A 26,440-nucleotide genomic window follows, 5' to 3' on the forward strand; every position below is an offset into this window, starting at 1 on the left:
AAGCCAGTTGATAACAAGCAACAGTGTTAATAGAGCACGTGACAGGTGCTCAACTCCAAAAAGAAAGTAAAAAATGAAAGGCGGCTAAAAATAAGAAGTTGTTTAAAAAGTGAGCCTTACGATTTTTCTTCAGGCATCCCAAGTCTACAGCACTTTCTACAATCATTACACTTTTGTAAAAAATGCAAGGTGTAAAAATGTAAGATTACATGGCTATTTTTAGGAAAAATAATACGTGTCAGATGGAGATGTGTATTCCCCAAAGAGGTTGGCCAGGAAAGGGGCACACATGCCAGTAAAGCTGCCCTCATTACACACATCTGCTTAAGTCCTCCACGGGAAATCATGTCAAAGCATAGCCTGATTTACTTTCAGTCTCTTCGGTGACTGATAATAGTTCTCATCTGAAGGTGTTTTGACATCTAAAAATAACCAAAAGTCAACTGTGAAGAATTTAGAGTGAAGAATTACAATGAAAGAAAAAAAAAAGTTCTATTTTGGTTCAAAGTCACAGACTAAGTAAAATAGAGTGAAGCTGTTACTCATGCACTGCACCTAAATATTAACGGCCAAGGAGGAAAGCCATTAGAAATCTATAAGAACAAAGGAGTTGAGTTGTAAAGGAGGGTGTGCACAAAAGATTGTAATTCCGTTTAAATGAGGATGGTCGATGCCCCAAGGCCAGAATTGCAATATTGATGCAAGTCAACAAAAAAGGAAGAAACCAAAGTTATAACACCATTTTTTCTTGTCTAGCACTCACCTTGCTAGGAGTTGTCAAGTCTTTCCCCAAGGTTTGTATGGCTCCCATTACAGTCTCGTTCATACGACATTATCATTTCTATGTAATATATATAAGGCAGTCAACCCTATCAAACTATTGGTTTCTGCACTAGAGTCTTGGTGTAAGAGGACACCACCAATAATAAGAAATCAAACAAAATGAGAGAACAACCTTTATTTAGACATTACATTTTGGAAATATCATTAGAATCTAATTTAAGGTTATTTAGAATTATACAAGTTGCCAGGGGCACCATTTAGTTAAACTGAGCTCTGCCCATATTTCACTGACTTTTAGCTATATGATCAAGAAGTGTAGGGAATTTTCTGGTAAAAATAAAAATCTGTGTTCACTAATCTATATTACTTCAATGTAGCGTGGATGCTGACGTTGACAAGACACCAATGTTTAGAACATTCTTATCTCTTGGCTGCTGCATCCTGACCTCTGACTCCCTTTGAGCTGTGAGGAACCAGATGGCGTGGTGCCAGAAGGAAGACAGAAGTAGTGTAAACGTTGGCCGGCTGCCGCGGGGGAAGAAAAGAGAGGCGTCTTCGATGATCTGGGGCTGCAGGGCGGGCAGAGAAGCAGAGGGAACCCAGCTCCCCACAGTCCAGACAGCAACGGTGGGGAACCAGGCTTCGAACCTGCCAACCCCATCATTCTAGCCTCTGTCCTCCACAGCTTGAAGCCGAGGGAGGTGCTGTAAGTTTTTCTTAAAACAGCTTCCAAAAATTTCCAATACCCCCCCAAATACTCGTGCTCATCAAATGGACCCTTACTTTTAATTAAGCTTGCAAATTTAAGTGCTTGTTATTTAAAAGCAAAATAGTCTGAACTTGCAAATTTGGATGCACTTGCTCATAGCTGTGATGATGGCGTTTGCGGCGATGTGCGTGTTTGTGTGTAAGAGAGAACTGGGCGAATAGAGTGGAGTGAGAAGGGCTGGCAGGGTGGAGGAGCACAGAATGGCAAGTTTTATTCTCTAGCTTTTTCCTCAGGGCTGAATTTTTTTCCCCAGACCTTTTCAACTATAAGTTTAGGAAAAAATGTAGGCAATCATGAAAGTACAGAAAGAGACAACTCCCTATCTCTATTCCCTCAGTGCTTTTATTTCTCACTACCTTTTGCCTTTGATGAAAAAATTCCTCCTTTACCCATTTTTTTTTCAATTATTCAATAAAAAGACCCAACAAAAATGGGCTTAAGTGATGAAAATGAAATAAGCCAAACATTTTTTGGGCCCTTGAGCAAAATCCTTGATTTTTTTTTTTTTTTCGTTTTTGTAAATTGAGACTTTGCACACTAGTCCTGAAGCATATTTTTTTCTTTCTTCAATAAGACATTTCAGCAATTTCTCTGAGTGATAAAATAATGTGTCTTCAAATCTCCTCCACAGTTGAGTGCCAGGAATTGAAGGTGACAACTCCGCTATTTTTGGTAACAAAATATTCTTTTTTATAAATCTAAATTTTCTAGGAAATACTTGGACTTGAAATCATGACTTCATCTTGAATTTCCATTTATCTTTATCAAAAATCTTTAGTATAATATGTAATAGGAATCCTTTTCATTAGTACCCACAGTTTTTACAGTTGGACTCATACAGTTTCTCCGATCTTGCTAAAACTGTTCAGTGATGAACAAGATAGACTTTTCAATGATGAACAAAGGGAAAAAGGATACAGAACAGCTAAGTAACTTGTTCAGCATTAGAGATAAAAACTAAAATGAATCTCAAAAGCCCTGTATCTGCCTCCCTGTTAGGCCTGCACTCACTAAAACAAAGGCATACTGCAAGATGAACTAAACAGAAATTTCTGAATTTCAATATCTTCTCTGTGCGAGGCAGTAGGTGGCAAATAATTTTCTTCTGACACTAAACAGCATCAAAACTAACTTCCCAGTTCATGTATCAGCACGTTCAGTCCTTACGAACCAAAGGAAATTTACAAAGCACCACGCCATCAAATCTTAACACAAGGTAAGTGCCGGGATCCGCATGCCATAATAGCTAAAGACATGAACTCCTTCTGGGTTCCTTTTATTAAGCGTCACATAAATCATTCTGATTTTCTCTGTGTGGTGTCTATCTGCCTAAACTGTAGAACAGAGCACTTCTTTTTTTATTATTTATTACAACTATTTATTTAGTGAGTGTACATGTGCTTGCACACACATGAGCACACATGCCATAATATTTATGGATATCGGAAGACATAGTAAGCAAACAATGAATGTGATCAAAGGCTAAACAGCAGTGGCAGGCTTGCTTGCCACCAGGCAACAGTCCCTGCCTTGTGCTTTGGTGACAATTGTTCTCACAAGAGAACAATCAAAGAACTTAACGTTAGTACCTAAGACTTGTCAAGAACCCGCAAGCATATGCATTCATTTCCTGCTCACTATGTAAAATGAGTGTTTATCCTACTTATTACTAGGTATTGACAAATATTACCACAAAAAAAAAAAAAAAAAACGATCAACAAAAACCCCCACATCAACACATACCCAAGAAGCACCTTGGAAGTTGATGCAAAGAAATGATGAATTTCACCAAGAACACACAAATTAGGCACGCAGCGCACACTAGGACTTCAACTTTTTCTATTCTTTTACTCCCATCAAGTATATCTATTTCTTATGTATTCATAACTAATTGTCCTCTTCTAGATAACAAATTCAAACAAGCTTTCCCACTCAACTAAAACGGATCCAGACCCTACTTTGTTTACATTCTACTGGTAGTGATTACATAATGAATTTATGATGTCTCCACTTAGTTCTCCGATTTCAAACTGTGATACAGTTCTGGTGCTGAGTGCCTTGACATTCTCTGTGGCTGAAGAGCAGCCACAGGAGAAGGAAAATGAGCTGGTGTGTGTATGCCATGAGAATTCAAGTGGCCCCCAGCCAGTTTGTTGTGCTTCCCTTGTTTTAGTAGAAAATAGCAACAATGGTGGAAGTGTTTTAACATCTGTGGTGCTTTAAATAAGAAGGGCTGCTGTGTGGGCATATGTTTGCACGCTTGCTCTGGAACCATTTGAAAGGGTGAAGAGGTGTCGCTTGGTTACAGTAGGTTTGGCCTTGTTAGAATAGGGGGGTCACTGAGACTGGGCTCTGGGGTTTCAAAAGTCCACTGTAGCCTCAGTCTTGCTCTGCTTCTGCCTCCTGCTGTGGATCAGGATGTGACCTCTCAGCTATGGTCCAGCACCATGCCTGTCTGACCCCCACCATGGGCTCACCAGGATAGTCATGGCTGATGCTCTGAAGCTGTAAGCAGGCCCAATTAAATGCTTTATTCTAAACGTTTCCTTGGTCATAATGTATCTTCACAACAATAGAGCAACTACGACACCATCTACTAAGAAGAAGAAAATTAAGTGAGGAAAAATAGCCTCTGAATCTTGGTTTATTGATTTCAATGCTTAAAGTTGTAAACTGGAGGCTTCAGACCTGGATAATGGTTAAAAGGTCTTGCTGCTCTTGCAGAGGATTTAGATTTAGTTTCCAGAAACTAAATAGAGGCTCACAACCCTCTATTACTTTTTTTAGATGAGAAATTTTTATTTAATGTATGTTTTAATGTATTTATTCACTATATAATATATTAAATGAATATATCCATATTCATTTGAATACACATATTCAAATGTATTTTAAATTTATTACAGTTTATTCACTTTGTATCCCACCTGTAGCTCCCTCTCCCATCTCCTCCAGTCCCACCTTCCCTCCTTCTTCCACCCCTATGTCCCTCCCTTAGTCTACTGATAGGGGAGGTCCTCCTCCCCTACTGTCTGTTCAGAGCCTATCAGGTCTCATAATGACTGTCTGGATCCTCTTTCTCTTTCTCAGGCCACCTCACCAGAGGTAGGTGGTTAAAAAGAAGGTTTGATGTTTGAATACACACGGTGTTAAAAAATCGCATAAACGCACACACATACACACACAATAAATTATATTTTAACTACATCTTTCTCACAGTGCAAAGATAAATTCAGAGTAAGTAGAGACAGTGTACAAGAGAGTCCATTGATATTACATATGGATATTTTAGAAAAGATTCTCAGTTCAAAAGAAAATATCCAATAATGGAAAGTATCATTGACATGTTTTTTTTTTTTTTAACAAACTAGCCATGCCAAAACTTAGAACATTATTTTCTTTTAAAGAAATCACTAAGATATAGTCTTAAGTGCTGTTGATTTGCATTTTAGCTGTTTTATACAAATTGATATAAATTTTAAATTTAGAAAACTGATGAATTTTTAAACTATATAAAGGATAAGCACTAGCAACTCTTACTTGTAGATTCAGTTAGTCATAGTCAAATGCAGTTAGATAATATGACATAGAAAATTCCCAAAATAAAGTTTGTAGTTTTAAATGAGTTTCATTACATTATATTTTTATAATTCTTTTATATCACCATTAGTAACTATGTAATTAAAAATTATATTTTGTTATAGTAACTAAGTATGTTAATCACTTGTGTAGCATTGTGACAAAGATTTGTTTGGACTTCTAAATTCTTACTAGATGGTCACATGGTTCCATTGTCAGCTGTCTAGTGAGGCAGAATATTGTGAAAGAGTATATGGTATGATACCGAACACCTCACCTCATCCATGATGAGAGGCAAAGACAAGAGGGAGAAAGATGCTAGAAACCAAGTAGTTGCCCCTCGTCACCCCAGTCCACTCGCTGCATAGGTCAAGCTACCTCCCAATTTGGCCATCAAATTATGCATCCTATCCAACAGTGGAATTATCCTTTTCTAAATTTAGACTCTTAATGAGCAATTCACTGGTGCACACTGCTTCAGGTCCACACCTTTGATAGACTGTTCTTTTGATAGAGGAGAGAATATTCAAACCCTATCAGTATGTGTGGGACAAGATATAATGTACATACAGTATGGGACAGGAAGCCACTGGGGAGTTTGAACATGTCCCCTGCAGATACATAAGCTCTATTTTCATGACATGTTTAATAATCAGCACTTACTTGAAGGAACACAGAAATAAACTCTTACAAATCTTTTGTAAGTAATTCACTTTCCTTTTACTTTCTTTCACATATGCTTTTGAAAACTCAGGAGAAAAAAATATACATTTTTTATTTTTATAAAGTGCTGACTAACAAAATTTTGTCAATTTTTGTATTCTTCATTAAAAGGCATTTCTTGTCTTGTATCAAATGGCAATTCGCAGAAGATTAATGAATTTGTTTCTTCTACTTGCATAATGATATGCAGAACACGTTGTGAATACAGAATGAATTGGAGAATATTAAAATAACAAAAGTATGTGATGGGGTATTTCTGAGAAATTTAAGAGTGACTTGAAGGAAAAGAAAAAGAGAATACATCCATGTCTAATGCACAAGTTCCATCTTCTAATTTGCACTTTGATTGAGGTTTAAGGTGGTACTATTTTTTTAAGTGGACTGACTGACCTAATTTCAAGAACATAATAAAAGGTATCAAAATTGCAAGGTTAGAATATCACTGAAGCCTTGCCGGGAAAGGACTGAATCCAATTTCATTCTCACAGAACTAGTTGTCTATAATGCAGAGCTGTTTTCTGTAGTTCACAGTAGTTGGGAATGTGGCCTTTGTAGCTAAATTGTCTGCACTTGAACTGCAGCTCTGCACTTTGCAAATTATGTGACTGAGTAAGCCAGTACCTTACTACTCACCACTCCCCATGCCTTCAATATAAAGATAACTACCAATGAGACTTCGGAGCTGCTGTTTCCAACTGATGATTTCACACATGCAAGATATGTTGCCCAATGCTCAGAACAGAATATGCAATCTAAGCTTAGCTGATTTATATAGTGATTTATATAGTGTTCCAATGATGCTCTGGAGGAATATTTTTTTTCTGTTTCTGTAATTTCTGTTTACCCACTGGCTAGAATGCTACCCAGAACATTAAAACATAAATGGCATGATATTAGTTATTAATTTTTTCTTTCTGAAATGTTAACTGTTTTACCTTTGCGGCTGTATAGGTGTTGTAGGCTTGAATTCATAGATGTAAATATACATTGCATACACATATACATGTATTTCATGCTACAAACAAAACATTAAAGGAAAAGCCAATAAAATTAGGGGAGTAAATTTCATTGTTTCTGACCGCTTGATGTATTGGTTTGGAAGAAACAGACATTGCCATGATTCATTCCTGGTACCAGAAATGGTACCTTTGGAACTGATCTTGGTCCCTGTGATCAACAGTTGAACATACTGAAAAGCACTTTTAAATGCAACTTTGCACACATATTTCCACTCATGCACTGTTTGTGGCCACTTTGCTGAATAGAGGAATATTAAATTTTCCATTGTTAAATGTTGAGGGTCAAATGTAAAACCAGCCTTAGAGGCTCAGAAAGTACTTCTTCGGAAAAGTATACTCAGCTGTTTTGTTTTCTTGCCGAGGAATGCTGACAGAAGGAGATATAACTCCTGCTCTTCATTAGAATTTTAATGATTAAGAACTAGGTGTTTACTTCTAAGCATCAATATTGCTATTAAAGTAATTTACATTTGTGCATTGTTTTGCTTAGACACTCCCTTCATTAATTAGTATACCTACGTATACTTACATGTTAGCAAAACTAAAATGTTACCTAAATCATTTCTTCATGAACTAGAAACTGCTGAAATATTCAATTATATGCATGAAATGTTCAATGTAGGGAAACTAAAAAATGTACTTAAAAATGTATGTGCATGCACACATATTATGGATTCATAAAGCAAGTATACACATCTTTCATAACTGCAAAGAGTATTTGAAGTTCGACTTGACAGGAAAAGTGGAAAGTGTGTGTTCCCCTGTATATAAAGACTGTACAGAATGAGGGACAAACATGTGAAACCTGATGGTCCAGCTTGGTGTGTTCTAGTGCAGACCAAGAAGAGATCTTGCTATGGACAGAACTGTGTATTCTCAAATTGGTCTTTTGATGTCACAATCCCTGGCATGTCTGTACTTCCAGACAGGGCTTTAAGGTGAAATGGGGTCTGAAAGTTATAGTCCTCATCTGATAAAGGCTAGTGATTTTCTCGGAGGGCTTATCGAGCTGTCTGTTTGCGCATGAACAGAAGGAAGGCCGTGTGAGGACATAACAAGAAAGCAGCTACCTGCAGGCCAAGCGAGAGGCTTCTCCGGAAACCAGATTGCCCAGCACCTTGATCTAAGCTTGGAGAGAGAGGCAGAAAGTAGCGTCTCACGCTAAGGGAGCCTAGACTGTGGTATTTTGTTATGGCAGCCTGGTAAGACTTGTAGGGCTTATTATTAAGACTTTTGAGAGGCCGGGGGGGGTAGTTCAGTCAGGAAACACATGTGCTGAAAACATGAGGACCTGAATTCAATTTCTGGAGCCAAAATAAGAAAAAAATGTCATTGTAGGGACAGGTTTGTAGTCCCATCACTAGCGATTCAGAGACAGGCAGATAGGTCTCTTGACACTCTTGTCCAACAACAAAAAAAGGGAAGAGGGGAGACTGTTCCTGTGGAAAGATGTGGGAGGTTGTTCTCTGCCTTCCATAAGCATACTCACACAGTTGCATATATACAGGCCTGTACATGTGAACACACAGATCTGTACACACAGGCACACCGGCCACTGTTGGGAATACATAGCAGGGTTGTGGGGTAGAAAAGAAGCTCCTTTGCAAACTGAAGTTTGCCAGCACTGTCCTAACAACACAGGCCTTCAGGTATGGAGAGAGCCGGAGTCTGGGGATGGGCTCTGAAGGGTTCTAAGAGAAGGTGGTGGGTGGGAGAGGATGCAGCTTGCTCCCTTGCTCATGTGTGGAAGGCAGATACCTAACTCACAGCACCCAGCAAGGTGCTTAGTACTCACTAGTTCAGTACGTACTAGCTGTAAATTTTAGATGCTGGACATGAAAGTGAAAGAAAAGTTCCCAGCAAGACTGCAGTCAAGAAGAGAGGATAGATTTTAAGAAAGGATGAAATTAAGACAGTGTCACAAGCATATAATCAAACTAGCCCAAGACTCCTCCTATTACAGCCATCACACCTCCTTCTTTACCAGAGATGGAGAGCCTTGACATCTTTCTGACAACAGCTGCACCTACTTGCATGTGTAAGGGCCACATCCAGCTGTATGTCAACCGAGTCAATTGGAAAGGAAAATGGGAACAAACAGAGGTTCAAGTTGATATTCTGTAATCAGTTTGTAAGTGTAACGAAAGCCTCCCCACCCCCAACAAAGTGCCAAGTTACCTTCAGAAGGGACTGGAAGAGCTCCTGGGAAACTAGAAATAGTGCCTTCCTTCATGGAGGTGCATAGGAATGTCCCAAATGCTCCCTGTCACCCCTGTACACCCCTCTGTGTAATCAGAACAGGAGTTAGCAATGACAGAAGCGTTTCTGTGGCTATGTCAGTGAGGGATAACCAGAGGGTAGACTTTCACATGGCCTCAAACAGTTCAAATTTCATGTTCCAGAGACTATGAGTGAACTCGTATTCAGAGATTCTAGCCTAGAATTTTGTAGGCAAGCGTTTCATTTTCACTCAGAACTGAGAAGAAAGTTAAGCATGGGTGCGGAGTCAGTCGCTTTTCTAGAGACAGGAACCCATGATAAAGGACACATGTGGCTAGCAGGCAAAAGATGCTGGCAAAAGGCAAAAAGGCAAGCTCAATAAATAAGATAGACAGACCTACAGGAAGATAGATAAAGTTTTTAGGCTTCACAAGTGACATGCTAGAATCAAGTTTCTATGAATGAAAAACAAATCCTAATTTGTATCTGTAATTATAAAAAGCCACAATGTTTATATTCAGTCAACACAGGCTTGCCAGAATTACAGAATCTCCACAGTACTCTTTATTAAAAGTGTGTACTTCCTCTTATTTTCATTATTTTACTAAAATACTGCAACTTTTCTGTCTCTCGAATCTTGAAGTATTTAGACCACTCCACCGAAGTGGAGGCAGCTGGAGTTCCGTGTATTCAGCCTGCTCCAAACAACCCACAGACCTTTGTCAAAAGAACTCCCTTTGAAGTTTCTCCGGACTGCGAAAAAACTGCTATTGTCATCTTTTAATCCCAGCTTCCCCAGGTTAAAACGAGGATAAGAAACAACCCTGTGATTACAAAGTCTCAATAAGTGGCAACTGTTTTCCTGTGCTAGCAGACTAATAGTGGGAGGGAAAATGGGGGAGCACTTGCAGGAAGCTCTTTTGTTTTTCTTTTCTACCCCTCCCCATTGTTCTTCTCTTTCTCCCTCAAAATAGGTAGCAGAACATAAATTGAATAGAATAGTTAAACTGGATGCTGTAGAGAGAGAAAAAAGAAATGTCATTGAGTGGTATCCCTCTGCCAAAACTCAAAGCCTAGATCAGAACCTCCTTCTGATAAAATCTGAACACACACACACACTCCCCAGAGGGACTCCAGTTAAAGCTGCAGACACTGGGTGCTTTAAGTGAGTTGCACCCTGAGAGGCTCCAGAAGCCTACCACTCTTCCCTGAGGCCCTAATCATAATTTCCATTTCTTAAGGACTATTGATCTTTGGGATGTGCTGACCTAGTTATCTGCTTAAAGCAATTTACACCCAGGTGTGCTAAAAGCCCAACCAAACTCCAGCAGGGGTCATTTACATTTTAAAAAGGGAACTCTTCAGGGCATTCCAAAATCCAAAGGGGAGATTTGGAATTGCACAAAGTTTTCTGCTTTCATCACACCACTGAGCTCCTTCAACTCCTGCTGTATTGCCATTTCTAGACCTCTTTTCTCTGTAGATTCATTACACCCTCATTTCTCTTCCCGGATATGCCAGCACTTTACCTTTAAAAACGACTGCATGCTACGAAGTAGGGTGAGGACTGAAACTTGTCTGTTTGAGAAAGTTGTGAGTCTGAGTTGGCACAGAAAATGAATAATATCCGCAGAAATATACAAATTGACAGATACAGAAATCCATCCATGTCTGTGTTGGGAAGTACATATATCTATTTTTGCTCCAGATAAGGAGTTCCAGAAAAATACTGACAACCCTTATGCATGGTTCTTTGAGCCCTCTTCCTCTTCTTGATTGCTTTCTATTGCTGTGATTAAGTGACATAACAAGATGATCAATCCTCACTCAGAAAGACAAACTGGATGGACATTGGAAGAAGGAGAAAACAGGAAACAGGACAGGAGCCTGCCACAGAGAGCCTCTGAAAGACTCTACCCAGAAGTGTATCAAAGCAGATGCTGAGACTCATAACCAAACTTTGGGTGGAGTGCAGAGAATCTTATGAAAGAAGGGGAAGAGAGTAAAACCTAGAGAGAACAGGAGCTCCACATAAGAGCAACAGAACCAAAAAATCTGGACACAGGGGTCTTTTCTGAGACTGATACTCCAACCAAGGACCATGCATGAACCTCCCTTATCAGTGGACTTGGAGAGGAACATGGGAGGAAATGAGGGAGGGAGGGTGGGATTGGAAAGGAATGAGAGAGGGGGTTACAGCTGGGTTACAAAGTGAATAAACTGTAAGTAATATAAAAAATAAAATTTTAAATAAAAAAGGAGGTAGGTCATTTAGGATCTTGCAAGCAGGGGTACATAAATAGCCCACATGATATTTTATAACTGCTTTCTCATATATCTTACCAAATATGTGATCTTGTATTATTTTTCTGTGTTATTTACTATTTTGAACTTACTATTCCTGAAAAATTATGAGCTGTGTATAGTGTAGTCTTGAAGAGGAAGAGACTCAAGGGATCATAAAAAATAAAAGTCTCTAAAAGAACAACAGCAAAACCAAAACAAAACAAACAAACAAACAAAAACAACTTGGGGAAGGAAAGAAAGAGTTTATTCTACTTCAGCTTAAAGTCAGTCCAGCATAAAGTGAAGCCAAGGCATGAACTCTAGGCAGGAACCGAAACAGAGATCTTGGAGGAATGATGTTTACTACTTTTCCTTCCAAGGCTAGCTCAACTTGCTTTTTCATAGGCTCCTGCTTGTCCTACCCACAGTGGGCTGAGCTGCCCACTATCCAGTCTCCACCAGCCATTAATAAAGACAAGGCCCCCAGAGGCTTGCCTACAGGCAAATATGAAAGAAGCATTTTCTCAGTTTTAGATTGTGTCTTTCCAGATGACTCTAAGTTGGGTTCAGTTCAAAAAAAGAAAAGGAAAAGAAAAAAAAATAAAGAAAAGAAAAATAAATTAGCCAACCCATCAACCCATCTCTCAAACTGTGTCAGAAAAAAAAAAAAAATCTGTTTTCTGCTACAGAAAACCAGCACTTTAATTGCTCATCTTAAACATTTGTATTGGCTCATCTTACTAATGTGTGTGGGGTTTACAACACAACCGAGAGTGAGGGCAAGGAAAGCAGAGCTGTTCATTTGATACTGAAGCCAGGGTCATAAAACCCAGGGCCCAGTGAGAGGAAGACAGATACCACCACCAGCACTCCCAGCTGCCAATCAAGACGGTAGGGGGCCTGTGTCTCAGAGAACCCCATCCCTCCGGAAACAAGGACAGGCAAGCACTCAGAACATCTTAGAAGGTGATATTAAAGTTGTCCTATAATATTCCAGAGAACGTGTGGATAGATTTGAAGGCTAACTGCACAAAGCCTGAGTACTCTGTTCAACAAACATATACATGAGTGTGTGTGTATATATATATATATATATATAGTCTCCTTTAAGTTAGGACTCCTCCCTGACACTAGGAAAAAGTGTCATTGTAGAGAAAAACAGAGGTAGGGATAATTTCTCTAAACACAATGAATCCCTGCCTAAGGTGTAGATGCTTGCATTCTTCTCCATGGAAAGTAATGGCCTTGATTTAGTTCTCATTTTATCTCCATGGCAGGCCTTGCACTAGGTAACACAGACAACACAGATTTCAAAAATAGCACACATGAAAGAGAAGTTTAATGCAAAATTGTAGATTTTTGCAAAGTGTTGTTTCCTGAAAGGCAGGCAGATGGGACTTTGTCAGGACTGTAGAAGGGTCTTGGGGCCACTTTCAGACATACATTCAAAAATATAATCAGAGGTAAAATTAATTTTTGAGGGTTTGATTTTATATGTTGTGTTGATAACATGCAATCCTACATTAAATATGACACTGAATCCTGAGATCTTCAAGTCTAAAACTAAAAACTTTTAATCCGTGACTTGATTTTTGAAAAACAGCATGTTAGGATTGCAGAAATATACCTTCTCATAAAATAAAACATGCAAACTTCTCTCCCATGTTTTCTGGACTTTAGAATTCTGCCTGTCTGGGGCAAGACTTTAGCTTTATAGTCTAAAAATAAACTTTATCTAAAAACACAATTTTGGACAATTATGATGGCATGGGCCCCTAATCCTAGCAACCCAGGGAGCGAGCAGTTAATTGGGAGCTTGCCCAGACTATACAGTGAAACCTTGTTTCAATGAAATTAATAACCAACCAAGCAAACAGCAACAACGAAAAACAAACAAACAAACATGAATTTTGTGATTTCACACAGATGGTTTCAGTATCTTGAGTCCAGACAAGGATATTTTGTCATCAATTTTGTAAAGTTCTTTAGCTCAGTTCCATGAAAAGGTTGCTGGTTGCTTCATTAGCTTCATCTGAGAGAAATAATGAAGGCACTTTTTTTTTTTTTTTTTTTTTTTACTTTTTTACAGTTCTTTCTGAAGTACAAATGAGCAAACATGTATCTACTGTTTTGAAAATTAAAAGGCATGATGGAAATATAAACTCTCATCTTTACTGTGTCCTGCAATTTTTATACTAATTTCATGAAGTTAGGGACTTATGCTTATTATGCTCCATACTCTAGGCTGGTAGTAATATTACACATATTAACAAAAAATAGCTTTTTGAAATGAACACATTAAATAAATCAGGTGCTGGCATAACTACAATCCTCCTTGAATTTTGTAAAAGAGAATTAATTATGTCTTTTAATTTGAAATAAAGTATCAAACACAGAATAATGGGTGGCCAGTTTATCTCCAACAGTGTATGGACATCTCTTTAACTGTAAGTTCTAGTAATTACAACAAAGTCTAAAAAAGTGTCCCAAAGTTGATAATATTTGGGACCAGGAAGTTTGAGTCACACACAAATGTTGAAGACTAAACAGACAAAACCAGCAAAAATTCAAGGAATGGGTGCGTCTTGTCATTAAATGTTGCAGCAGGAAGCATATGGTTGGTCATTCCCATTTAGATGAACGGAACCTAAAAATATGTAGCATGATGGTGAGTTTTTACTTTGGTTTTATTAAATATTTTTGCTGATATCAAGAAACAGCTGTTAATGCCTACTTAACAGTGCATAGCATGATAAAGTGTGACTCTTTAACTCTTTCTCACACTAAGACACATTCTTTATCCGGGATCCAAAACCAAGAATGCTCATGTGGACACAGCTACAAGGAAAGCATAGAGAACATTGGGTATTGAACTCAGTGCCTGCACTTGCTAGCCTTAGTACTATGTCATAACTTTCTGTTTTGTGCTAGAAATTAGACATATCAAACATTCCTCAGGAGTATGCCAGAGACTGGGTTTACCATGCCGACTTTGAGGGGTCTTCTTTGTAAGAGGTTTCAGAAATGCCACCTGAAGGCACCCACTACACAATCTACTCGTTCTAACTCCTAGACTTTGTTCTATCACTTGATTGTTCATGAGTTGATGCGGTTTATTACAAAATCCACATTTTTAGTCTATTGGAATGAGTATTCTCTTTGTGATGAAGAAATGGGCATTTGAAAGAAGCAGAATGGAGTCTGAGCCCCTCCAGACGCTTACCCAGGGCTTTGTCTTCAAAACAAAATAAGAGGCAAAGGATAATTAAGATTTTTTTATTCAGGAATTTCACTGTTGTCTCAACCATACTTCAGAAAATGGGCCCTTTTGCAAGATCAAATAAACAACTAATGACATAGAAACCCTTACGTGAACATTAATGATTTGCGTGAGCTACAGCAGTTCCCACCACTTTAGGCTTCCATGTTGTTCTAATATTCTTTGTAGTTTGTCAAGAAGCTATTATTCTGACAATTATTTACACAAACACACACTTACACAAGATGAAATAGAATGAAATAAAACAAAACAAAACCTTGGGAATGTGGAACCCTTATCCAATACTTTGGAGCTTGAAGAAAATCGTAATAAGGCAGGGTAAAGGGTGCAATAAATACAGTGTAGACAAATCAGATTATGCACAACAGTAAACATACAGTATGACAAACAGATGCACAGATACACAAGCACGAGGAGGTAGAAGGGTTGTCCAGAGGATGACAGTTTACCATCACTCCTACAACTAAAACTACCCAGTAAAGGCCTCAACCAACGGAACGTCCTTGAATCCTGGGACTATGAGTTTATATCCCATGTCATCAAACTTAAGAGCCTCTCCATGAATACAGCCCCCCCCCAGACTGGAGGGTCCATATCCCTTCTGGATTTGCCTACAGTGGATTTGGTAAATCTAACTTAAACATTTTTTTAATTCTTAATAAATTCAACATCAACAATAAAAAAATACTCATAAAAATTCTATAGGTTCTTTCATTGCTTATTTCAAGATCAAGGAAAACTTAACTCATTGCAGTGCCTGTGACACACACAGAAAGTCACAGACCATACGTTTTCTTAAAAGTACTTGAAGTCTTTGATATTTACATGTGGATAAAAACACAAACACAGTGACATTCAAAATTGCAACACAGATTGGGCAAGAGCCTGTTTCTTTCTCAGAACTGTCTTCCTAGCTGGAAGAAGCTGTGATACATGACACAAGAAACACTGGTCTGTTTAGGGTTTTATTTGGAAACAGCATTTAGTGTACTGTAGACAAAGGTGTAAGAAATTGTATTTCTTTTTATTCAGACAAAGCCAAAGGCTTAGAGTTATTTTGGGTGAAATATGTTTTTTTTTTTTTTTTTTTTTTGTCTTACTAATGATTTTCCTATCAGGTGTTAAGCGTTGCTAACCACCTCCTTAAATACAGAATGGTAGACATCTGTGAGTAATACATGGCTGTATTAATACTGCCTGTTTGGAACTGAACTTGCTTTCAAACTATTCATTTTCCTTAAATAGGGAAGAAAGATCCTGAAAATAAAATGCACAACAAGTGGAACAAACAGTGATTGGCTGATACCCCACGGCCAAGGGCAGGCTCCAGCAGGTGTCGAAGTAGCAAGGTGATCACAGAGTATGGTGCAAAATGGAGCATCATAATAGAGTGGAATTCAGCCAAACACCGTAATGTATGGATGTAGACGCATCTGAAAGAAGGAAAAAAATATTTATGTAGGTTAAAAGAAAAAAAAATGTGATGTAGAAAATCTCCCCTAAAATCTTATGCTCGATCACGGTGCTGATATAGAAGTCTGGAAATAGATACAATCTTTAATTGCAAGCTATGGATTTATAAATAATAAATATGCTCAAAGGGAAAAAGATTGACTTGTCAGAGGAACAGTACGTCAGAGGCCTTAATGGTTCTGTTGTTTGTACACAGCATCACAGCTCAATACAAACATCACTAAATTCCTGAAAATAAGCCTTTCTTCCTCTCTTAAAACATTAATTCACCAGAAGTGATAATTAAGATTAGTTTTAGAGGTTTCAGCTCAGCTCTCTTTGTATGTGATCTCTCGCACTAACTGATGCTAAATAAAGCAATGTGCACGACACAGACTGTGCTTTACACAAGAGTTTGAGGGTTTAAAAAAGATTAAAGGAAACTTATTACAGACTCACAGAAATGACTCTTACTCTTTCTAGAGAGCAGTGGTAAACAAATGAATGGGGAACAATGCCATAGTCTGAAAACCTGGTTGTTTGTATCTTCCGTGTAAACAAACTTGGGTGTAATCACTACACAATGTTCATCCCATCACTGTCATCAACCACGAGGTTGAGGACTGGAATCCAGTCGACACCACTGCTAAACCAGAGCTGACAGACACTGAAATTAGTAAATTATACATTTTTATATATGATGCCTATGCACATTTCTAATCTACTCCATAAATTAGCAAAAAAAAAAAAAATCCCAACAACCTTTATTTTCCAACTGAAAAAAATAACAAAAAAGTCTCACTCTTCTATGAAATTTTCTAGTAAACGCACTGGGAAGAAAGCAAAAACAGTGTGCCAGTGTATGTTTAGGATAAGTAGATACAACATAGGAACCCAGAAGCCTAAAGAGGGTAATCAGTTTTGATGAAAAAAGTAAATGATTACTTCAGTAGGAATATTGAATACTTGTCACTAATAAGACTGAGAATCTTTGTTTTCAAATAGAATACTTTCTAGTGAAGATATGCTAAGTGGTATTATGAGAAGAACTTACGACAGTTCTTACTAGTGTGTTAAATTTAAAGTGCTCTCAGTTGCCTTTTTGAGCCTATGCTAAGCAAAGCTGCTTTAGCTCTGCTTAATGGGCGTCATCAGTTGCCACCTTGCATAGGAGAAAGAATTGTGAATTCTCATTAAAACCAGTAAGTTTTAATTTTTAAATTTTACGTAAGCCCTGGAGTCTAGGGTAAAATTACACTCTATTGTAAAAAGGTCTACATTCATAGCCAAATATATTAGCAAATACATAAGTAAACCTAAAGAGATTCATGGCACTGCTGCATTCTCTACAGGAAAACATTGAGAATCACAGGGTGTTTTGCCTTTAAAAGTGGTTTAATGAGAACACTCGGCCTCTGGCCTACATTATATCTCTAATAACTTTGTGACCACGATCAGTATAACTTTTCATGCGACTTTCTCAGTTTCCTCTTCTCTAAACCTGGAGAATTGCTAAAATGGTACTTTTCACTGTAAAATGTGATGACTCTCGTGATATCAAGTGGATAGGCAATAAGCTGCTGACTAGTGTCCTTTTATTTCTCCTTTGTGTAAGTTCAACATTGAAATATACACCCATCCGTGAATAGACATCAGCACAAATTATAAAACCGTATGGGCAGCATAGTTGCTACAGAAGAGTGTGTGCTTGAGTGTGAGCACAGAGAACGCTCTTGGTACACAGGGCTTGTGGAAAGCTCTTGGTACACAGGGCTTGCGGAGACTTTATACACTCACGCCACCAAGCATTCTTATCAAAGAATCATTAATGATTAATTTATTTAAGATACATTTGGGAGACTTTTTGACTTGTTATATATGATCATTCCTTTAAAGTTGCACATCAACCATGGGACACATAACTGAATTAAATTTTTCATATGTCATACAGATTCAGGTAATTATGTTCAGTAGATGTCTCTCTCCTATTAGGTATTAGTCCCTGCCCAAAATACCAAGTGAAATGTAAGAGAAATAGATGCACATTCACTGGGCTTCATGAAAGAGTCCTTGTTTATAGCTAGGTGAACCATCTTGTAGACATTCACCTGGAGAATTAAACAGGAAGCTGTATGAAGCTGACACCACTTTCCAGATATGTTATTGCTAAAATATATGTGCTGGTATGCAAGCAAGTTGATGCTTAATTCTCATAAAATGTAGCACTCTGATAATAATGGAAAGCTACCTATTTGCTTCCAAAATCACAACCATCTTTTTGTAATGTTCAGTTGTACTATTTTAACTAAGTGTATACTGAACATAGAACAAAATCTTATTATTAAGGAGAACATTATTCAGGCTAATTCAGTACTTCCTTATGGGAGGGAAACTGTCAGTGGAGTTAACAGGATATTTCCCTTGAATATACTGAGATCACCTCAAAATGCATTTTAAAATAAATGTTTACTCAAGTTCAATTATTCTCAAAAATAAACTGCTTTCCTTTCCATTTGTAAAATACAATAAACACTTTATGTATAGATTCATTATCTTGGAAAGAGCACACCAAGTGTTGAACTCAACAAGAGTTCGGATAAGCAAGAGAACTGCTCACTCTGCATCTGTAGTTCATTAATTTTTGAAGTTATGTTGAAATTATTCAGCACAACTTTAAAATAAACGGAATACATTTTTCTTTTATTTATAAATCATAGATGCATAGTTGTCCTTTTAGGTCACAAGACTACAAGCCACCAAGTTTGCCAAGCAAGAGGAAGGGATGAATCTCAGAGATGCTGTGGATGACCTTCAGTGTGCTCAAGTAAACATCAGGTATTGGATAGCCAGGGCATTTGTTTGCATTGCAAAGGTCTGAACGAAGAAAGGCTAGGTTCCATCCTCAGTTTTCCAGTGTTTGAAACTGAGAAATAATCTCATCCACTCTGCAACACACAGAGTTTGTCACAGTATTTATAGATGTTTGAAGTGTCCCTAGAGCCCACAGAATCAACCTCCCAAAGAAGGAGGTGGGGAAGGAGGAACAAGTCCTATTTGCAAACTTTCACCCCTGGGAAGGTGTTGGCTAACAACAAGGTAGTCCCTAAAATCACTAAGAAAAACTCTTCCCAATGTCCAACTCTCAGGCAGAAAGCACTGAATGAAACATCATTTCCATTTTCTCAGAATAATAAAGGAGTATAATAACACAGTTCAGAGAAATTATAAATAAAATGAAGGCATTATAGCAAATGGAATCTCACATTTTATACTGATCCCTAAGAAACTAAAAAAGTACGAGTTTCAAGTCTCATAAATTGAAGAATAGAGGTCTCAAATTTTAGATAAATTCATCTCTCCAACAGGGAAACAGCAAAATCCTGTGTGTATTTACAAAACAAAGTTTAATGAAAGCAAACATGTCCTTGTTCTGTGAACACTGAATCTTTTAAGAGTAGAAATAGAAAAGTAGCTTATGTATGATACAAATGAAAATCTGGACAAAGTGGACTGTGTTTCTGTCAGATGGCACAGAACGTAACTTTGAAATGGAGCTCTTGTCCCCTGACAGCAATACTGAACAGATGAAGCTATCAATTACTATTACTAATTACATTAGAGGGAATGTGTTTTATTTGCCTTTATTTTATTGTAGGTCAGCTATTTATTTGTGGTTAAAACTTTATACATCTTTGGGATGCCTAATGGCATCCAAATGTTCCAAAGTCACCTTTCGCAAGCTGAGTGATTCATTCCACTCACTTTGTGGATTTTCTTTTTTGGTAAATGAGCCTGGTTCAATTAAAAGACAAGTACCATCCATTAGTTAATTTATGAGCATATCACTTTGCTATTCCAACACCATGCCAATTGTCTTGACATTAGATATTTCTAAAATTCAAAAATACCACGCTACTCCACCAAATGAGTCAAACGCAGCTTAGATGACAACACAGGCCTCATGTAGTGTTTGTGAACCATCTCTGTAAGTTTGCCACTTATATGCCCCTTCAAAAGCATACAAGTGAAGGATTTAGAAGGCAAATGCTACTCTGTCATAAGGCAAAATCACTGTCAGGATAGGAGTGGAGACGTGAGCATTCTGTGTAAAGATATCTTCATATAATGTTGTATTCCTACTATCATTTTCCAAGGAAATTCAAGGACCTCAGCTTACTTGCAGGTGCATGTCAGTAGCATGCAAACGTCCAGTGTTCTCATTAGGGTCTTCCATATTTACAAAACTGGTGAAGACATTAGACACCAGGTCAGACCACATTGTTTGTTACTCCAGGTAAAGCAGTAACACACAGATACAAGTTCTCCACAATAGCAAATTGTGGTTTCAAATAAATAACTCAAGTTTACATGCATCCAAAATTTTATTTTCAAAAGTTATTTCATACACAGTAGTTTAAACCTATATTTTTACTGCTTTTAATATTTTAAAAAGTGTATTAGTTTTGTTTTTTCTTATCCAAAATAAGTATTATACAGTAAAATGATACATGTAGAATATATTTTAATAAAGAAAACTATGAGAAAGTAATCTTTCTTCTCCATAACACATTGAATAAGACTATATAAGAACTTTGTCCTTCTCCTCAACTCTCCTCAGATGACATATTCTACATGCAATCATTTCTGGTAGTAAAACTATCGTATTATGTAATTTAACAAGTCATAACTGTAAATTCTAGGTGAGTTTTAGTAATAAGAAAGATATGATACATTATTTGTAATGTTTTGGGCAACATCAAAGCACTTTTCAAAAAGTTTTATTTGCTGTGTGTCAAACTTTTGTGGGTATAAAAAGTAAACTTCCACATGATACATACCACAAAAGCAGACAATAAAAATAAATCTGATATACTCAGAAGTTCTCCTCAAACATATATACAATATACACACACACACACACATATATATAAGAGCTATGTCAAATAACACGCAGAAATAACACAAATAACCTTTGTTTTTCTATTATACCCCAAAACATCCACAAATATCTTCTACTTGGTACAACTTAATTATCTTCATAAGCTTTGGAATACTGAATGTGAAAAATCCAGGTGCTGATTGCATATCAACATAGGAGCCAAATATTCATAAAAATATGTTGTTATAGATACAAAGTATTAAAATGCAATTATGCATGACACTTGCTTATCGTTAAGTACTTTTAAGCTACTGTTTCATCAAATCAAGTCAGTATAGCAGGATTTCCAGATTTGGTCTTGGCTCTGCATTTGTATGAATCTATCTGCTGAATTGTAAAATGTTTCATGATTCATGACATAGTTAAAACTCTTCAGTTCCCAGTTAGCATGACCACCATTGTCAGTCTAGAAAAATCTCACTTAGAACTCTCCCCATAAGATATACACATTTATTCTGTAAACAAAAGGTATGCAAGAATTAAGGCTGTCGTGTGCAGAGAGGCACAAGACACCATCTCTCCCTTAGGAGGAGCCTTATAGCCATGAGGCCTACCTTGCAAAACTATAGGGACATACCTCTGTCTTATAAGTCCTCTGTTACATCAAGGGCATATAAATGAGCATTAAACTCCTGGTTTTGAAAGGAGAAGGACCCTTCTAAAGGAAAGACAACTTCATAGAAGCTGCTCTGTCTCTGAGTGATCAGCCCTCTCTGGGATATGAAAATGTATCTGGGATACATCTTACCTGTTTGCTGTATTTGTTATTGGTTTGACAGCTGTACTCAGAGCAGTGATCTGATCCAATTGAAATGTTGTCTCCTGCTCCCACAAATGTGTTGGCTGGTGGTAGATCTTGTACAGCCTGATGTTTTTTCCCTGCAGTTGGTGATTGTGGGTGAAGCTGGACAGTAGGCAATGGGGAACTCGATTTGTAATGCCTTGCCAGGTCAGGACTGCCAGGTCCACCATTAACAGATCGGTACCGGCCCATGCTTGGGCTGTCTGACAACTTCTCATTGACACTATCATACCTCTGTCCATTTGGTTTAGAAGCTTCGACAGTGACAATACTGCTGTACAGCGGCTGCTTAGATTTTTTGTTTTTCTTGTCCTTTTTAGGCTTTTTAGATTTGTCATGTTGTTGGGGTGTAAAAAAGTCTTCATGGTCCTTTTTGCCAGCTTCGTAGCCGTTTTTACTTTTGGACCTGCAGTATCTTGCCATCATGACAATTAAAATGATTAGAATCACTGTCATAATGCCGGCAACCACCCCAATGACAATACTGAGTCTCTGCTTGCTCATCTCATAGCTTGGGTCGCCAGCTATGTCCTGTGTGAGTGGGGTGTGCAAACTTCTGACTATCTGAGAGTCAATCGCAGTTGCATTGGAAACACTTTCATTGACAAACACATGCACCAAAGTCGTCGTGGACTGGGAAGGCTGGCCGCTGTCATTCACCTGCACAACCAGCCTGTGCAAGCCATAGTGCTTCGGGGCGAGCTTCCCCACCAAGGAAACCACGCCACTGGTGGCGTCAATCTCAAACAGCTTGAAGGGATTCCCTCCCACGATGCTGTAGTTCAAGTCCGCATTGATGCCATCATCACTGTCTGTGGCCAACACTGTAGCCACTACTGTCCTGACATTACTCGAAGGCGGCAGCAACGTGTAGGAGATGTTTCTGGGGAGGGTAACGGTGGGAGCGTTGTCATTTTCATCCATCACAAAGAGAGAGACTGTGGCCGTGGCCGATCTGGGAGGGTCTCCCCCATCAACAGCCTTCACTCTAAAGGTGTATGTGGTCTGATGTTCCCTGTCGAAAGACATTGTGGAGTAAATGGTGCCTGTGTCATTTTCAATAGAAAAAACGTTACTGTTCTCCTCTATGTACAGGCTCATCTCTGCATTCCTTCCCTTGTCAGCATCCATCACGGTGACCATTCCCACGGGGCTGTTGGGCTGCAAGTTTTCCTTCACGTAGAAGGTAAAGACGTCCTGCATAAACTTAGGGTCATTGTCGTTCTTGTCAGCCACCTGTACAATCACGGTGGTGCTGCCCTGCAGCACGGGGATGCCTTTGTCTTTGGCGTTAACTTTAAACTCATACCTGTCCGTCTGCTCCCGGTCCAGCACTGTGTTGACCAGGATGTCCCCGGAATCTGGGTCGATGGCAAAGGTGCCCATCACCGAGGAGTCCAGCGAGTAGGCGATCTCTGCATTCTTGCCGCTGTCGGCGTCTGTCGCCAGCACCGTGGCGACCCTCTCGCCAGGGATGTTGTTCTCGGGAAAGTACACCTCAACCACCGACTGGCCAAAAACGGGAGGGTTGTCGTTGGTGTCTCCCACCTTGACCACCAGGGAGTTGTTGCTGGAGAGGCTGGGGCTGCCCGAGTCCACGGCGACTATGACCACGTTGAACTCCCGGGTGGTTTCGTAGTCCAGCGGGGCCGACGTGTGCAGGAAGTACTTTTTCTTGTTCTGGTCGCCCTCCGTGTCGCTGGCGGGCTTGAGCTGGAAAGGCACGTCTCCCACGACGGTGCAGGTGACTACCCCGTTCTCCCCCTGGTCGCGGTCGGACACCTGCACCAAGGCGATGGGGGTGTCCACCAGGACGTCCTCGGCCACGTTGGCCACCCCGTCCTTCAGCGGGATACGCCCTATCTTGCGGATTTCGATGGAAGGAACGTTGTCGTTTTCGTCTTTGATGTTGAGGACCACGGTGGCCTTATCCGTCTTGGGGGGCTGCCCGCGGTCGCGGGCCATGACTGTGAACCGCAGCTGGTTCACCTCCTCTCGGTCGATTCGGTGCAGGACGCTGAGCCAGCCGGACGTTTCATCCAGGCGCAGGAGCCGTCGCACTGACTCCGTGGCAGCCCCGAACACGTACTCGATCTGCCCGTTGACCCCCACGTCCGAATCGGTGGCGCGCAGCTGCAGGATGGGGGTGCCGGGGGCGCTGTTCTCGGCCAGGTCGGCCTCGTACACGCTCTTCTCGAACCGCGGGCTGTTGTCGTTCACGTCGGTGATGAGCACCCGCAAGATGGCCTGCGAGGACCGAGGGGGGTCGCCCCCATCGCGCACGCGGAGGGTCAGCTCGTACGAGTCCCGCTGCTCCCGGTCCAGCGCCCCCTTCACTATCAGCTGCGGCTGTTTCTCGCCGTCCGGCGTGTCCGCCACCTGCAGCTCGAACACGCTGCTTCGGCCACCAGGCCCGGTCCCGCCGCCGCCCTCGGGCGCGTCCAGCCGCCGCTTGGAGCCTCCGGGGCCGCCGCCGCCGCCCGCGCTGCTGCCGCCGCCCCCTGGGTAGGGGGCGCTGTCCGCCGGCCCCGGGCGCCTTCCCTCGCCGCCGACGCCGCCACCCCCGGGCTCCTGGAGCAGCTCGTAGCGCTCGATGCCGTTGCGACCGAAGTCACGATCCGTGGCCGTGGGCAGCAGGTAGAGCGTGCCCACGGGCCGGTTCTCCTCCACCGTGAGCGTGAGCACCGGCGACGGGAAGGTGGGCGTGTTGTCGTTGATGTCCAGCACGATGACCCGACCCTCGAAGAGGTCCACCCAGCTCTGCGAGGGCCCTATCACCGACACCTCGAAGTCCAGGAAGCACTCGTTCTCGTCGAAGATCATCTGACACTGGGGCAGCTTCTCTCGGTCGACGCGCCGCTCGCTGGTGCTCAGCTCGCCGGTGAGGTTGTCAATCTTCAGGTACTCGGAGCCGGACTCCAGGCTGAAAGTCACCTCGCCCGAGCCGGTCACGATGCCCAGGTCCGAGGCCACGTTGCCGATCCGCACGTCGGCGGGGCCCTCCTCAGCCAGCCGGTACCGGAGCAGCTGCTTGGCCGCGGCCAGGCTGAGGCAGAGCGGCAGGAGGAGGCAGCAGCCCAGGCACCAGCCGCGCGCCCATCCGGTGGTCCGCGTCCTCAGCATCTTCTCCTGCTGCTGCTGCTACTGCTCCTTCTAACCGCAAACCCCCTCGGCACCCCCCTCCTCCGGGGCTGGCCGCCTGCCCTCCCCTCGGTCCTCCGCTCCGGGAAAGGAAGAAACGGGAGGAAGGGGAGGGAGGGGGCCGGAGTAAAGAGGAGAGTCGGCCGATGGGAGGGGGGCAGCTAGAGATGCTTTTTTTTTCCTCCTCCTGCTTCTTCCGAAAGTTATTGTTTCATAATTCATGCAATGGGTGCTAATCGCCCGCTCGCCGGCCACCGTTTACTCGCGGTACTCACAGTTCACGGGACACTGCGCGCCCCGGGCTCGGAGCCCCCACAAAGTCATCCCCGCAGCGGGAAGATCCTGAGATCCAGTCCCCAAGTCCTGGGAAGGGGCCGGAGCCGCTTCCGCCAGCGGGCGGCGGAGCCGGGGAGCGCAGGGGAGCAGACCTGCAGCCTGGCCCGCCTGTCAGCCGGGCTGGTCCTCACGGCCACTCGAGTTAAGTCGGATTCCCGGTGCAGCCGCTCACTCCAGACCCAGTCTCTGCTCAGGCTCCGCAGCTCCAGGAAAGCCGAGCCGCTTCCTGCACCAGGCTCTGGGGCTAGCAACAAGCCGGTCTCAACTCCGACTCCTCGCAAGCAGCCGTGAAGCCACTCCACAGATCTTGAATGAAAAATTCCACGGCAGGTCGCTTCGGGCGAGATGCAGCGAAGACGCCTCGCGTCACAGCTCGGTACGCGACCGGGTGCTCCCGGCGCGCCAAAGAGCAGCCCGAGCCATCTTCCGAGACGCCCGGAGTCGGTCGCTTCTCACCCCGGAGAGCCCGGCTTTCTCTTTTCTCTTAGCAACTCTGCGCAAGGTCATTAGTCACGAAGCCGCCGCCTGAAACCGCAGCCACCATTTGCCCGCGGGGGCGAGAGCCGAACGGTGCGCCCCGCGCGGTGCCCAAGTTTGGATTCTCCGCCGCAGAGTCCGTGCCTTCCCTCACCTGCATTCGGCCCGCGTGTTGGAGCAGCGGGATCTGCAGCGCTGTGCGCGATTCAGGGAGGAGATTGCAGCCTCTCGCTCTCAACCCGCTCTCTGGATCCCTCCCCTCCCTCCCTCCTTCTTTCTCTCTCCTCCCTCCCCTTCTCTCTCCTCCCTCCTCTCCTTTCCCCCTTTCCCCCCCTCTCTCACTCTCCTGCACAGTCTCTCAGCTTCCTCCAGTCTCAATGCAGGGAACTCGAGCTGAACTTGATCCCTTTGCAGTTCAAAGGTGAGCAAGCCTGGCTCCGCGCGTCCGCGACGCTGGCCCGGTGAAGGCGCACGGCCGGGCACTCCTAACGGCAATTAACAAAGATGCCCAATTCTGTCCGGATTTCCAAAGAAAAGCCAAAGGCACTGAGGCGGAGGGCGGAGGGGGAGGGGGAGTCAAACAGAGCTGCCAAGTAGCTAAAAAAAAAAAAAAAAATCTAGTTTGCCAAAGAGA

The 26,440-nt window shown here is 41.5% G+C and overlaps 1 protein-coding gene across 13 annotated transcripts in view; it reads right to left on the bottom strand.

Moving 5' to 3' along the window:
- Pcdh7 (protocadherin 7) overlaps window positions 1–25,159 on the bottom strand; it is a 441,342-nt gene extending 416,183 nt beyond the window's left edge. For 12 of the 13 annotated variants that reach the window (XM_060365300.1, XM_060365298.1, XM_060365297.1 and 9 more), the window contains exon 1: window positions 21,799–25,159. In XM_060365300.1, coding sequence (XP_060221283.1) covers window positions 21,799–24,975 — 3,177 coding nt within the window. In that variant the 5' untranslated portion in view covers window positions 24,976–25,159. Of the gene's footprint in view, window positions 1–13,433; window positions 16,093–21,798 lie in introns of those variants that run through there. The other variant, XM_021638853.2, reaches the window with a different exon arrangement.
- Between the last annotated feature and the right edge of the window lie 1,281 nt (window positions 25,160–26,440).

The sequence above is a fragment of the Meriones unguiculatus genome, chromosome 12 (assembly GCF_030254825.1).
Source record: "Meriones unguiculatus strain TT.TT164.6M chromosome 12, Bangor_MerUng_6.1, whole genome shotgun sequence".
Lineage (NCBI taxonomy): Eukaryota > Metazoa > Chordata > Mammalia > Rodentia > Muridae > Meriones > Meriones unguiculatus.